At 36.7% G+C, this 14,409-nt stretch overlaps 1 protein-coding gene across 1 annotated transcript in view; it reads right to left on the bottom strand.

Annotated features, from left to right (window-relative positions):
- The window catches only part of LOC131861109 (uncharacterized), a 148,721-nt gene extending 138,178 nt beyond the window's left edge, over positions 1-10,543 (bottom strand). Inside the window, exon 1 of the mRNA XM_059214919.1 lies at positions 10,325-10,543. Coding sequence (XP_059070902.1) covers positions 10,325-10,543 — 219 coding nt within the window. The remainder of the gene's footprint in view (positions 1-10,324) is intronic.
- Positions 10,544-14,409: the final 3,866 nt, after the last annotated feature.

Genomic DNA, 14,409 nt, shown 5'->3' on the forward strand with positions numbered 1-14,409 from the left:
AACCAAATAGCTAACTACTCCTGAGTAGTATCACCATCTTCATCAACCCAAATCAAAAAAGTATCTCTGATAAGATCACCGGATTGATGCATCTCTACATCTCTAAGTCTCTTCCGGAGGGTTGGTAACCCCCAACTGATCTATGAGATATTCAAAAGTATCTTTAGGCAATGGTTTCATTACAATATCTGCAATTTGTTCCTTAGTAGGCACATAAACCAATCTGACTTCCTTTGCTTCAACATTTTCCTTAAAGAAATTATACCTTATTGAAATGTGTTTTGATATGTTATGAAATACCGAATTCTTTGACATATCAATAGTAGCAGTATTATCACAGTGAATAACTATAGGCTCATCATAAATTGCCCTTATATACTTTAACATCTATTTCATCCATAAAATATGAGTATAGTTGGTAGCAGCCGCAACATATTCTATTTCAGTTGTAGACAATGAAGTGCATGGTTGTTTCTTACTAAGCCATGAAACTAACTTCTTCCCAAGAAAGAATGCATACCATGACACAAACCCAATCACTGTGGTGAAAAACACAAGGAAACCAAGGATGCACACCCCAAAGCTCTGATCCAGTACTTTTAACCAATTTTCATCCTTACTTGCTTCAATGAAATATTTTGGTTCAATTTGAGAAATTAAACATACCTCTTCAGTAGCTAACCTTCTCCTAGTCATCAAACATTTCCTTTTATCTTCAATAATATGATTTTCAGAATGATTTAGCTTTACATACCTGGGAGTCTTTGAATTTTATTGATTTGTCGACTCATTATGTTGTTCCTCTGTCATTGTTGAATTTTTTGATGCTACCGGTGTCACAGGTTCACTGTTTCGAACTAATTCTTGCATTACTGGTTCAGGTCTGATAAATTCATCTTCCGGTCCATAATCATATGCTTTGCTCTTAGTAGAATAACCCAAAAATATTCCTTCATCACTTCTAGGATCAAATGTTCCTAATGCATCATCTCTTCTAATATAATATTTGCTTCCAAAAATGCTGAAATATCTGATAGTAGGAGTATGACCAAACCATAATTCATAAGGAGTCTTACCGGCATCACCTTTAATATGTACTCTGTTGAAAGTGTATATAACGGTATTGACAACCTCTCTCCAATAGATATCAGGTAATTTAGTTTCAGTCATCATAGTCCTCACAACATCCAAAATTGTTCTGTAAAATCTTGCCACCAATCCGTTCTGTTGTGGGGTTCTAGGTGCAAAAAGTTGTCTCCTAATACCATTCCTTTCACAAAAGTTTTTGAATTCACTGGATGTACACTCACCGCCATGATCAGATCTTAAGCACTTTATCTTCAGTCATGTCTCAATCTCAATCATACATAGCCTTAAAGAATTTGAATTTATCAAAAACTTCAGATTTCTCTTTCAAAAATGCTACCCACCTCGTTCTAGAATAGTCATCAATAAGTAACATCAAATATCTATCAATTTGAAAAAAATTAGTCCTTGCTAGTCCACACAAATTAGTATGAATAAGATCAAGAATTTCATTAGATTTATCATGTACACTTTTGAAAGAAGTTCTAACTTGCTTATCCATTTGACATTCTCTACATACCGGATTATGAGGTTTAACAATCTGGGGCAAATCTCTGACAGTTGGTATTGAACTAATCTTTACTATGCAATAAAAAATAACATGACACATCCTCTTATGACATAACCAATTTTCATCAATTTGAGCAATCAAGCAAGCCTTCTCACCGGAGTTCAAATGAAAGATATTTCTATTAGTCTAAGTTCTGGAAGCAATTTTAGTGTCCCTCCTAGACTTACATTTTGATTCATGATTTGATAGACTTATCTAGACTTATGATGATATTTTGATGGTGATTATGGTTTTATTCCTATGGTGTAGACATTTATGATGCTATATGGGACATATGCTATATCGATAACTTTTGATGATCTATGTGATGGATGATATGTTATGATTATTCAATGGATGGTATTTCTTGACGGACTTATATGTATTTGAGATTCTTATGTGATTTATATGATGATGATACTAGCCGTACTTCACATGATGATGATGATGTTATGAGACGTGTTTGTATTGGGTGGCTATCTTTGTGAAAGGGATGATGCCTTATCACTCATCGCGAGCATGATAAGGTGTTGCGATTCTCTTTCACTTGCCTATTACTATGATATTATATATATGTTATTTTGTGTTTATCGGTGGATGCAGGATTGCAGCTACCCGACATCGACTCCACCTGGTCTCATAGTTCTGAGCGTGTGTCCTAATACCAATAGCACTTGTTGGAGATGACTTGGTTTTTCCTCACCCACTCATGGTCTAGCATGCTCACCTTGTCAGTCTTGTTGGGTGTAAGTATTCTGTAGTCTTGAGTCAGTATCTCATTCTATCTATGTGTGGTTGGTTATGTGTGTGTATGATTTATCATTGATTGGATTAATTATCCTATGGTTGGATAATGTTTATTTAATTAAATTAGTTAATGTTGAGCAATAGTTATTAACGTTATAATTAACCAATTAATTAATGGATATTTGATTTATTATTATTGAATTTATTAATGTTTGATTTATTAATTAATTGGTTTTATTTTGGACTTAATTGATTGTTATTTGTTTAATTGATTTATTGACTATTATTTTATTTAATTAATTTTATCCTTTTGATTTTATTCATTGTTAATGGATTTATTTAATTTATTTTAGATATATTTGAAAAGTTGATTTTATTATTAATAATATAAAGTATGTAAAACCTATTTCTATTTCTACACCCCTAAAAGTAATATAATATTACTACTTTACTTTTTATTATGCATGGGGTGGGGTAAAATAAAATATAATATATTCTACCTACCCTATTTGGTAATTGGGTAAATTTAAATTGGTTGGTAGAAAATATAATACAATAATCCTACCTTGGAACTATACACAGTGGGTAAGAAATATTATTTTTATGGTTTATTTTGATTGGTCGGGAGTTTTTGCTTGGAAATATTTTTATTTGGCTTCCTATAGTTGTTTGGGGGTTACCAGGCAGTGCCATTTTGGATTTTAGAATTGTCTTTCTGGTTTGGATTGAAGATTTTGGAGTGGTTTTGGATTCAAGATTTCTTCCTCTTTGATTCGACTCTTTTGGATTGGGATTTGAATGTCGATGAATTTTTAATTTTTACAGTTATGTTTTCAGAGAGTGCTTTCTCCAGGAGAGAATTTGTTTGCAATGTCTACAACTTAAATATTGTATGGGGATTAGTCTATTTTGGTTTAGATTTGGGGATGGTTAGCTTTGTAGGGAAAAATTGATGAAATCCTCTTCTGTGAATTGTCATTGTGGATTTTCTCTGCGAATTTCTCTTTGAGTGTCTCCAGAAATGTTTTATTCCTCTATTGTTGTTAAAATGTATTGTCTTGCATATGTATTTTGATGTTTTTTGTATGTTTAAAGTGTGTTCTTGGTGGCATTGGATATTTGTTTGAGTATTGCTCCTCTTGAGAACTCCTTGATGTGAATGGAACTGTTTTTCCTTGGTTTGACCATGTCAGTAGCATTGTAAGAGCTCATGAAGCTCACAGTGAGTGTCCATGTCATGTTTCAGACATTTGTAATCTTTTTGTTAGAGTATTTGAGCATTTGGTAATGTTTTGGTTCAGTTCTTTTGGCCCATGCAGAGATAGGATTCTCTCCTTTGCTCTTTAATCCTAAAATGCAGTTTTAGCCAAATTTCTTATCCACTGAGTTGCAAACTCTTTTTTGTGAGTTTCATTTGATGTGTAAACCATGTGTACACCCTTTTTTATGCTTATCCAACCTCCTGATCAAGTTCTTGAGGCCTTTTTTGTCTCCTCAGTTGATCTAGGCAACCACTTCATCTTCAGGATCTCTTAAACTTATGATTTTGCATGCGTAGCTAGAAATGCCACCAAAACTACCATGAATTCCACCATACCAACCAAGAATGCTACCCTATCTACTAGGAATGCCATAGTTCAGACCTAGAGTGCTGGCAAATTGACCAAGAGAGCTAACCTACAAATTGAGAAAGCTGACCTAGAAGCCCAAAACATTGACCAATGAACCAGAAATGTTGTGCAATCATCCCAGAATGCTATGCAATGTACCAAAAATTCTACCCTACATACTAGGGGTACTAACTTGCATAGCAGGAGAGCTGAATTAGTTCGGAAGGCCCAGAAAGGTTAATTTTAGTGTTGTAAAGTCCTAGTTTGGATTGTGTGATGTTCCTGAGGCATGTGAAGTCTGTGTTGAGCATTTTCAATTGATTGATGTTGTTCTATGATGTTTCATGACATATTTTTTTCTCCGGTAAGTGGGATCTTTCCCTACCGTTGAGGAGTTTCCTTATGCAAAATTTGCTCCAGCAAGAGGTTGTTGCCTTGTTGTTTGAGGATTGTTTCTAGGACTCTAGAGGTATGTTTTGTACCTCGTTATTGAGGATTTGCATTGTTTTATGATGTTTTTTATGTTTCATGTTCTTGCATTGGTACTATGCCTATGAGGCATTGGTAAAGGCTTTATGCTTGTAATGGTTCATATGTATGCTCTATGTGTAGTATGTTCTCACTGATGTTATGTGTTCTTGAAAGTCTTGTGTGAGAATTCTTTATGTATTGTGATGTCATTTTATGTGTTACCCTATGGGTTATTATTTAATTAGGGGAGTGGGCTTCCTTGTGATGACTGGGGTCATGTGAGTTAGGTTGTTTGACACCTAGACCGCCAGGGCACATTGGGAGTTTTCTTTTTTGTAATTTAGTGATAACATTTAATAATTGATTGGGCTTGGGCTTCACCTAATAAGATGATTCTATTTGGTTGAGGCCATATGAGATGGCAAGCTAATATCCCTTGTACTCACATAGGTTGAGATGGCTCCACATGTCTGTTAAGGGATTGTTTTCACCCTTCTTTTGTGAGGGTAGCTTGTATGTCTATTAGGAGTGTTGTTTTCTCTTCTTTATGAGGATATCATAGATTTCTTCTATGGGTGCATATTTACCTTCTTTGTGAGGCTAGCATGTAGGAGTGTGACTAGTAAGGATGGTCATATTCCCTTCTATATGAGGATAGCATGTGATGACACTCCATTCCTACATGTGATCACATCCATATGCCATGATTTATTGTATGCCTCTGGAAGAGTTTATTGTTTATTTCAAACTTGTGATGTTATGTGATTATGCTATGTTGAGTGATGTAGGGGCCTACCCAAAACTCCTAATGACAAACCCAAACAAGGTTAGGCTACTCACCCCCTAACTACACACAAGGGTCCTGGAAGGAAGGACTCTACACCTTGGATGAAACTACACACACATTCACTAACCTTAGGCCTACTCAAGATGAGTAAAACACTTCAACTCCTCAAACATTCTTTACTGGTGACCCCTACTCCTTGGGATTTTTAAGTTGGTCATCTTCTCCTTCTCTTCCAAAGGACACTCCTTTGCTCTGATACCACTTGATGCAGAGGCTTACCCAAAACTCCTAATGACAAGCCCAAACAAGGTTAGGCTAGTGACCCCCTAACTACACACAAGTGTCCTACAAGGAAGGACTCTACACCTTGGATGAAACTACACACACATTCACTAAGCTTAGGCCTACTCAAGATGAGTAAAAGTCTTCAACTCCTCAAACATGCTTTACTGATGACCCCTACTCCTTGGGATTCTAAACATGGTCAACACATGTCATCTAAGGACTCTTTCAAGCACTAGTTTTGGTTTAGGGCACCAATTCCTTATACCTCCTTTGTAAACCTACCCCCTTGACTTGTAGCCCTATTTGGTGATAGAATTGACCTTAACTCCAAAATGTTCCACACACACATACAAAAAAATCATCATTTCAGACACCCTTTTAGAAGTTGCATTGATCCCCAAAATGGTTTGGTCAGATATGCAATTATAGGTTCTGCTCCCTTTAGAGGCTAAGAGACCTAATAGGGGCAATTATCCCTATTTTCCAAAGCAACTACCTTTACTGGTACACCAAATGGAAAATAAACTCTATGGGCATGTGGGAGGTAGTTATAAACCTCTAATTGATGACTGTCCTAAAACTTGTCCTAGGTAGTCACATAGAGATGCCTACCTAATCTTGCTCTTTTCTCCACACAACTAAGTTTCCTCTAAAACGCACCATGGAAACACTAAAGTAAAGAGGCTTATCTTGCATCCATTCCAGGGAAGAGTCTTGTAATGGACTAGAGTGCAAGATAAGGCCATTTTTGTTCAAAATCCTCTCCAAACTTTCAATTTTCGGGTTACAGTCAGAAGAATGGAGGGTTCTCTCTACTCTAGAATAGTTAAGACTTTAGACCTCCACCAAAATAAATCTATTTAATCTCTCTATCTACTCCATGGATGGTGGGATTCAAATCAATCCGTACAGGCATGTGCAACTCCTGCAAACACAAAATTTATGGGAAAACTGTAGTGTTTTGTGAATTATTGATTCTCAAACTCCAACTCCAACAACAACAACCTTGGGAATCATGCCCACAAGGATTATAAAACTCTCCAATAGTTTCCCACTAAATTTGGAGTAGGCTGGAGCCATTGAAAGGCTTCTCCCAACCGATTTACAAAAAGTTGCACTTTTGCACTCAAAAGTTGCATTTTACAAAAGTTGCATTTTTGCAATTTTGCACAAAAAGTTGTCATACTCTTTAAGGTTGGGATCCCCATACATGGACAAAAAAAACACACATAAAACATGTCTAAAATCTATCAAAAACAAATCTAAACCATCTACTACCCCTTTTTACCACATTGTCCCAATTGGCTTCTCAAATTGCCTAATTGGTGACATGGGCTTACATGGTGGGGTTTATTGCATACATGAAACACAAGACACACTAAGACACCCTAATGATCCTAGTCTTCATCCTTAGGGTCATGAATAGATTTTTGATGAGGTACTCTTGCAACATTGAGTCCCATGGTTGTTAGGTGTCAACCTAGTTCTTGAGTGAGTGTTGGAACCCCATGTCATCTCCTAGCACAGGGGGTGGTTCCTATTTGGTTCCACATGGTCAGGTGGTTTGATGCCTTCTCCCATTGGGATATTCTTCATTGGAGTTATGTGAGTGGATGTGGATTCTTTTTCTCCTCATTATGTGAGAATACTTGCAACTGATTACATGTATTGTATTACTCATGTATTCACAATGGTATTGTATTAAGAAAAGGATCATGTACCTTGTAAATGTAAATCTATGTAATGTGGCATTGTAAGACTAGGAATTGTATGTAATAAAGTGGTATTCTTGGAATATGGCATGAGTTGTCCTATTGCATGTTTAAATAAATTAATATGTGATTCTTACATGGAAATATGTACCTTGACTAGATATCATGGATGTATGTTAATGTAATTGCATATGAAAGTAATTATAATGTTATGCATAAGATTCCTAGATCTAAGTTAGTTTTAATGGAAGTAATGGATTGGTTATGAGATTAGTATCATGATTTTAGGAAGGATATATAATAACTTTATGATGTTAGAATGGATGTATTATATGGTATTAGGAACATTTGGTATTGGTGCTTTAAATTTATCTAGTCTATAAGATGTTACTCTTAAGTAGTGACATTGAGATTCGCTAGGGGAAAGATGATATGATATGTTATTCCACTTGGGTAAATTGTGTTAAGATGTTTGTTTAATGTGATGAATACTAAGAGTGGGGGGGTGATTTAGTATACCAAAAAATATTGAACTCAAACTCTTAAACAGTTTAGCAATTAACCAGTATGACAGATTTACTAACAAACCAGTTAAGACAAATGCAAACCAAACAACAAATAAAGCATTCACCCACAAGAGAACAATCACCATAACAAGAAGTTTTGATGTAGAAACCCAAATGGGAAAAACCACAGTGAATAGAAACTCACAAGTAACTATCTGCAGAATAGAAACCAGGCCGGTTAAGGTCAGACAGGTTAAGGTCATACAATGTTCTTCACCAAAACAAATCCTATTAGGAATCTAGATCTCTTTTAGGAGATAAGTCCTGTTAAAGACTACCTTGTGAGAGGATTTCAGATTCACAGTTGTGAACCACCTTGCTAGAGGATTTACAAAGGCTTTACTGGGCCTACCTGGTTAAGGGTTTCAAACTTGTCAAAGATATGAGTAATCAACAAGTAGATGATCTAGATATTAGGACAGTATGCTTGGTTAGATCCTTGATAGCTCATTGTTAATGCACATTTAGCATTACTTCAGTCTTCAATATCTCCACACTCTGTTTCTTCACACAGACCTAATCTTCTCTTCTATAATCGCACATACAAAACCCTCATCCACTTCTAAAACCCTAGACATGATGTCCTTATAAAGGAGTTTGATTTCATGTCGGTCCAATAGGATTACATAACAAGTTCCTAGGTTTAGTGCATCTAGACACATTTGGTAACATGACACAAAATCACCGCCAAAGTGTCGGTGGATGATAACTCATCATAGAAATACCGGTTCATTACCGATTACTGGTTCATACATTTTACCAATTATCGATTATCAAAATGAAGATTGGAAAAATGTTAACTACCGCTTTGTTCCTTTGTACTACTTTGGGATCCTCAAACTTCTTGAGGTCTTCATACTGCTTTGGGTCTTCAGTTAGTTTGTGACCGGTAAACACCTTCTACAAAACATCGATAGTCTAAAGACTATAATACATAATACTGGTTGGAACAATTATCGGTTGAGCATAACTCATACATAAAGAAAGTGATCTTAAAGCAAGTGTGTGTCCATCAATGACAATCACAACATCATCATAATGCCAACAATCTCCCCCTTTGGCATTGATGGCAACATTTAGGAAAATTTTGACATCTAAGTGTTGTTACAACAAAAATATGCCATAATCAAAATTACTCTCCCTAAGCATATACACTCCCTTTTTGTAGAAATTACAATGTATACTACTCCCTTAAAGAAATAACATGAAAGTATACATAATATGCACCAAAATTTTAGATACTACTCCCCCTTTGCCAACAATGACAAAGTAATGCAGAGTAACCCCTATTTTCTCATTAACATTAAAATAAGTAAATGTTTATGACAATAATGAGTGAAACTTATCAAAAATAGATTTTAAATCCTGCATAAAAGTCTTCATGGCTAATGACCATGACTCAAGTAAGGAGGTAGCTACCTCACTTTTCATTTGCATCTGTGATACCTGTTCTTCCATGGCATCAATTGTACTCATCTCTTGAGTTATTGTTAAAGCTTCTAGATTAAGAAAGCACTTCTGAAGAATTTGCAGTCTGGGTAATAAAACTAGTTGAAGCTCCTACAAATCTCTTGTTTGGTTTACTAATATCCAATTCTATCCTGGTAGACTAAAGCTGATACTGGTGAATAGTTTTCCCATATGTAGTGAAAGAGTCATACGATGTCTTAAAGTTGCTTTAGTATGCCTACAAATCAGATTGCAGTTTATCCTTTTGGGCTAGCACATCATCACAAAATAGATGGGGTTGGCTTATTTTGCTCAATAGAAGTTTTCCCTCATCCATAGCATCTCTTATATCCTTCTATTGTTTCTGAAGTTGAGACTGGAGCTTATTCAATTTCTTTACTAAGGTGGTGTTTAGTGCCTTTTGATGCTTCGTCCGTGTTAGCTTCAGCAACTTCTTCCAGGCATTGTACCTGGTCCTCTACAACTGTACATAGAAGTTTTAATTTGGCCAGAGAGGAATCGGTGCTAGGGAGGTTAGTACCTGGAATCAAATTGGTAAGGGTGTCAATCATAGTATGAATGACATCCTACTCCTTTTTCCTCCTCAATGCTTCCAATATTTCTTGTGCTAGCTTTATACCTTGCAGCAACTTTGATTCATCTACAGATTGGAGGTCAATAGGACTGGTGATGTCAGCTGGTTTGGCTTGACCACCGGTTGCCTTTGGAGTCTCCGCTTGTTTGTTCTTTTCTGCTTCCTTCTTCTCTTCCACTTTTTTCTTTTCCTCTTCTTTCTCCCTTTGCTCCACTTCATGCTTTTTCTTCTCTTCCTCCTTTCTTTCTTCTTCTTTTCACTTTTCCTCTTCTTGTTTCTTCTTCTCCTCATCTTTTCACTTCTCCTCTTCTTTCCTCTTCTCCTCTTCCTTCCTCTTCTCCTCTTCTTTCCTCTTCTCCTCTTCCTTCCACTTCTCTTCTTCTTGTTTCCTCTTCTCTTCATCTTGTTTCCTCTTTTCTTCATCTATCTTTTTCTCTTCCTCTTTCTCTACTTTCTCTTTATCAGCCTTTTCCTTGTCCAGCTTCTGCTTCTCTGCTTCTTCTTTATCTTGTTTCTCCTTTTCTGTGTCCGGAGTGGCATCTTCACCATCTAACGTGTCCACATCAATAGGGTCAACCTGTTCTGTAGCTGGTTCTCCTTCATCATCAAATGCTTCATCCGGTTTTCCAGTTTTCATTTCCTGATCAGCTTCTCTATTTGCTTGAGCTACTTTATGCTTTTTCATAGCAGCTTTGGTATGGGAATGTGTGTCTTTCACCACTTCAGAGGCTTTGCCTTCTAGTAGCAAGAGTCTTCTTGTTCTCATGAAGAAGAGACCTTTGTACTGGTTCATGATTTCAAAAAATTCAGAGTTTGAAGCATCAGAGAAGTATTCTGCAAAAATATTTTCTCTGATCTCCTGTTCTCTCTCAATGGCAATGTGCCATTTATTATCTAAATAATTGTACAAAGAATCAAGTGTCTCAGATCTAACTTCTGATGGTGACCAATCATGAACACATAAATAATTAATGACTTCCTGCTCTGTTTCCTCTTTCTCACTATCAGTAAAATTATCAAAACATTCCTTCAGATCACTAAGTAATTTTCTTTTAATATTCTTAATAAACCTCTCACAATGTGTCATCGACTTATAAGAAGAGATGTCAATATTTACTGGTGCTGATGATGCAGGTGCATTGCTGGTAGTGTTTGCTTTCTTCCTTGTTTTCCTGGTCTTCTTAGGCTGTACTTCAGGTTCTGTATCCTCAGACTCTGGTGAGTTGCTTTTGGTCTTCCGCTTCCTTTGAAATAATTTAGCGGGTGCAACTTTTAGTTTCTTCTTGGCAGGTGACCGCTTGGTCACTTTTGGACTGGCTGAGGTAACCGGTGCCGATATCGATGGCACTGTCTTTCCCTTTTTCACTGAAGGTTCTTCAACCGGTGTTACCCTTTCCAAGTAGGTTTCGGTTCTCTTTTCCTTTGCATTTAAAGGAGAGGCAATCAGGGTAGAGGCATACCCATCCAACATGTCATACATCATCTCATATCCCATAGGTTCTACTTCTTCCTGTCTTGGCTCTACTGCCTCCATTATGCACTCATCTACTTTAATGGTAAAATAGATGTCCTCTTCATATTTCTTAACAATGTCTCTAGATATCCTCATCCTCTGACTCATCTTCCACTTGAATTCATCAAAGTATTTATTCAAGACTTCAGGATATCTGGTTCCCACCACTTAAAGACTTTCTCTAATTTGTTTGGTGACCGGTTGGGTAGCAGACCATTGAATATCATTGACTGTAGGGAAATAGCCTTGAAAGTAGAAAAATAGACCTACCAAAAGTTGTCCAAATTTGAATCTTAAGGCATTGTCCTATTTGATGGACTTCAAGTTTAATAGAAGTTGCTTCTGTAAACAGGTGCATAGATCAAATGAGGCATCCTCCATGATCATTTTGTAGGCAGCATTTACCACAGCAGCAAAGACAGAGTCTATTCTGCTAGCATAAAACATCCGGTATCCAATCACCATGCAAGCATACTTGACCAACTCATCTTTGATGGTGTTGATGGTCATTCCCCGTTGGTCACTTAGAGAACCAGTGAGCTTAGTCATTTATGTCTTGATGACCTTCCTTAGGGTTGGCACCTCACCAATGTTGCAGAAACTGGTAACAGAATGAATTGCTTTAGGCGTAATATCATGTGTCCTCTCGAGATACATCTTGTCACCATGCACTTTGCTTAGGATGATGTGAATGTGCTCCTTTGTGAACTCTTCAAGAAAGTAAACCACATTGTGAAGTTTCTTCCTCTCAAGAATGTTGTATTCTAGTTTGATCTTCTTGTCATCCCCACAGGATAGACCTAGCTGGGAATGAATCGCTATGGATCCTAGGTCTTCTAATTTGCAGTCGATGTACCCTGAAATATGTCCTTTGAAAATGACTTCAATAGGTATTTGGGATAGGGCATTGTATTTCATTTTTCTTTGAATGAATTCAGCTGAGTCCATGGGTACACTAGAGATGGAGTGTGATGCAGAAGCTGTGATTAACTGATAAACAAGAGTTTTGAGAAATACTTTCATAATTTCAAATTTTAGTGTTTGCAAATGCAGCTTCACAACACACCACTTTGGTTGCTGGATTACCATTTGGTGTTCTTCACTAGCTGATTGACAATGTCTCTATATTCTTCTGCAAGATTTGAAATCTCTCTGAATAGCAAGTCGAATCACCTTTTGTTGCTTTGCACTTGAAAAATTCTTCATTCAAAAATTGATAAGTGAAAATGACTTTGAAAATTCCTTTTAAACGAATTCTTCACCTACCATAATAAATGCTCCACCACTAGGGTACAAACCCTAATTTTTCCTTTTACCGCTTCACAATCTTCTGTCGATTGATAGGTAACGTATACCGGTTAAGTTCTTTTACCAATATAAACCGAGTGTTTGAAACATTTCACTAATTTGTTCCCCCTAAGCTTTTCTGAAGCTAAATTTGTCGGTTCAGTGACTTCCACACTAGGTGCAAAAACTGGTTCATCTTGTGACACTTCTTTAGGTTTCTTTTTCCATGTTTTATTCATTCCTATTGGAACGGTTTCAACATCAATCTTCCCTTCTAGAGTGACCGATATATCATCTGATAGGTTCTTTCTCATTCTGCAGGTTCGGGCAAGGTGTCCTGGTTTGTTGCAATGATAGCATACCATTCCAAGTGTTCTCCATGGTCCATTGTTCATTCTACCATTCTTCATCCTACATGTTGTAGTAGTGTGACTGCTTGCACAACAGATCAAATAGGTTGCTCTCCAATTGGTTGCCTCTTGATAGCCACCACCACCTGACTGATGGTCATAAGCATTATACCAGTTTGGATTTCGGTTCACAGAGGATTCAAGAAAAACTCCTTGAGTCCTTTGAGGATATCTCCCAGTGTTGTGTATAATAGACCTGCATTCAAATGCTCTATGCCCAAACTTGTTTCATACATAACAGTTTCCATTGAATCTATTGGATCTAGGCTTATTGTTTAGAAAATAAGGAAAATTATTGTAGGCCTTATTTCTACACACATAAGCAGTATGTCCTTCCTTGAGACAATTAAAGCAAATAGGTTTAAACTTTTGCTTACCTTTATCCTTTGATGTCGGTTGCTTCTTTGATGCTACATCTTTTGTTCCATAGGTCTCACCTTCCTCATAACCAGAAAAACCAAGTCCAGTGGTATTCTTTACCGGTTTTGCTGATTCAAGCTTTTGTTCTAGCTTAACACTACTCTGATTGAATTTTGGCTATATTTCCTTTGATTCAATGAGTTCCTTGGAAGTAGCAGCATTGGATTCCTTCAAGGTTGCATTCTTAGAAATAGCCATGTTTAGTTCACCTTGCATTTCTTCTTTTTCCACTTTACTCTCTTGGAGATGAGCGGTAAGGGCATTGATTTCTTGCTTCAGCTTGGAGATCTCATGATCTTTTTCTTTTACTAGATCTTCAGCTTTCCTTCGGTTCTCAAGCTCTTGACACATTCTGATAGTCAGTCCTTCCAGTTCCCTTTGCAGGTTGGCATTAGATTCACTCAGTGTCTAAACTTCTTCAACTAGGGCTTCCATGTCTGCTTCATCAAAAGAACTATTTTTAGTAAGCTCCATCAGTTTCTCAGCATGCTCTCTTCTTTTTGCCAGAGAGGCTTTATATTTGACTTTGAGTTCATTAAAGTCTTTCTCAATCTGAGTGAGACGATGAGTAAGTTCCCTCACAATGTATTCCCCCATATCTCATTCCAAGTGGTTAGAATTATATAAAGGTTGGCTTTGATACCAATTGATGAATACTAAGAGGGAGGGTGAATTAGTATACCAAAAAATACTGAACTCAAACTCTTAAACAATTTAGTAGTTAACCGATATTACAGATTTACTAACAAACCGGTTAAGACAAATGCAAACCAAACAGCAAATAAAGTATTCACCCACAAGAGCACAATCACCATAACACAAGAAGTTTTGACGTGGAAACCCAAATGGGAAAAACCACGGTGAGAAGAAACTCACAAGTAACTATTTGCAAAATAGAAACTAGACCGGTTAATGTCAGAC

This window comes from Cryptomeria japonica, chromosome 2 (assembly GCF_030272615.1).
Source record: "Cryptomeria japonica chromosome 2, Sugi_1.0, whole genome shotgun sequence".
NCBI lineage: Eukaryota > Viridiplantae > Streptophyta > Pinopsida > Cupressales > Cupressaceae > Cryptomeria > Cryptomeria japonica.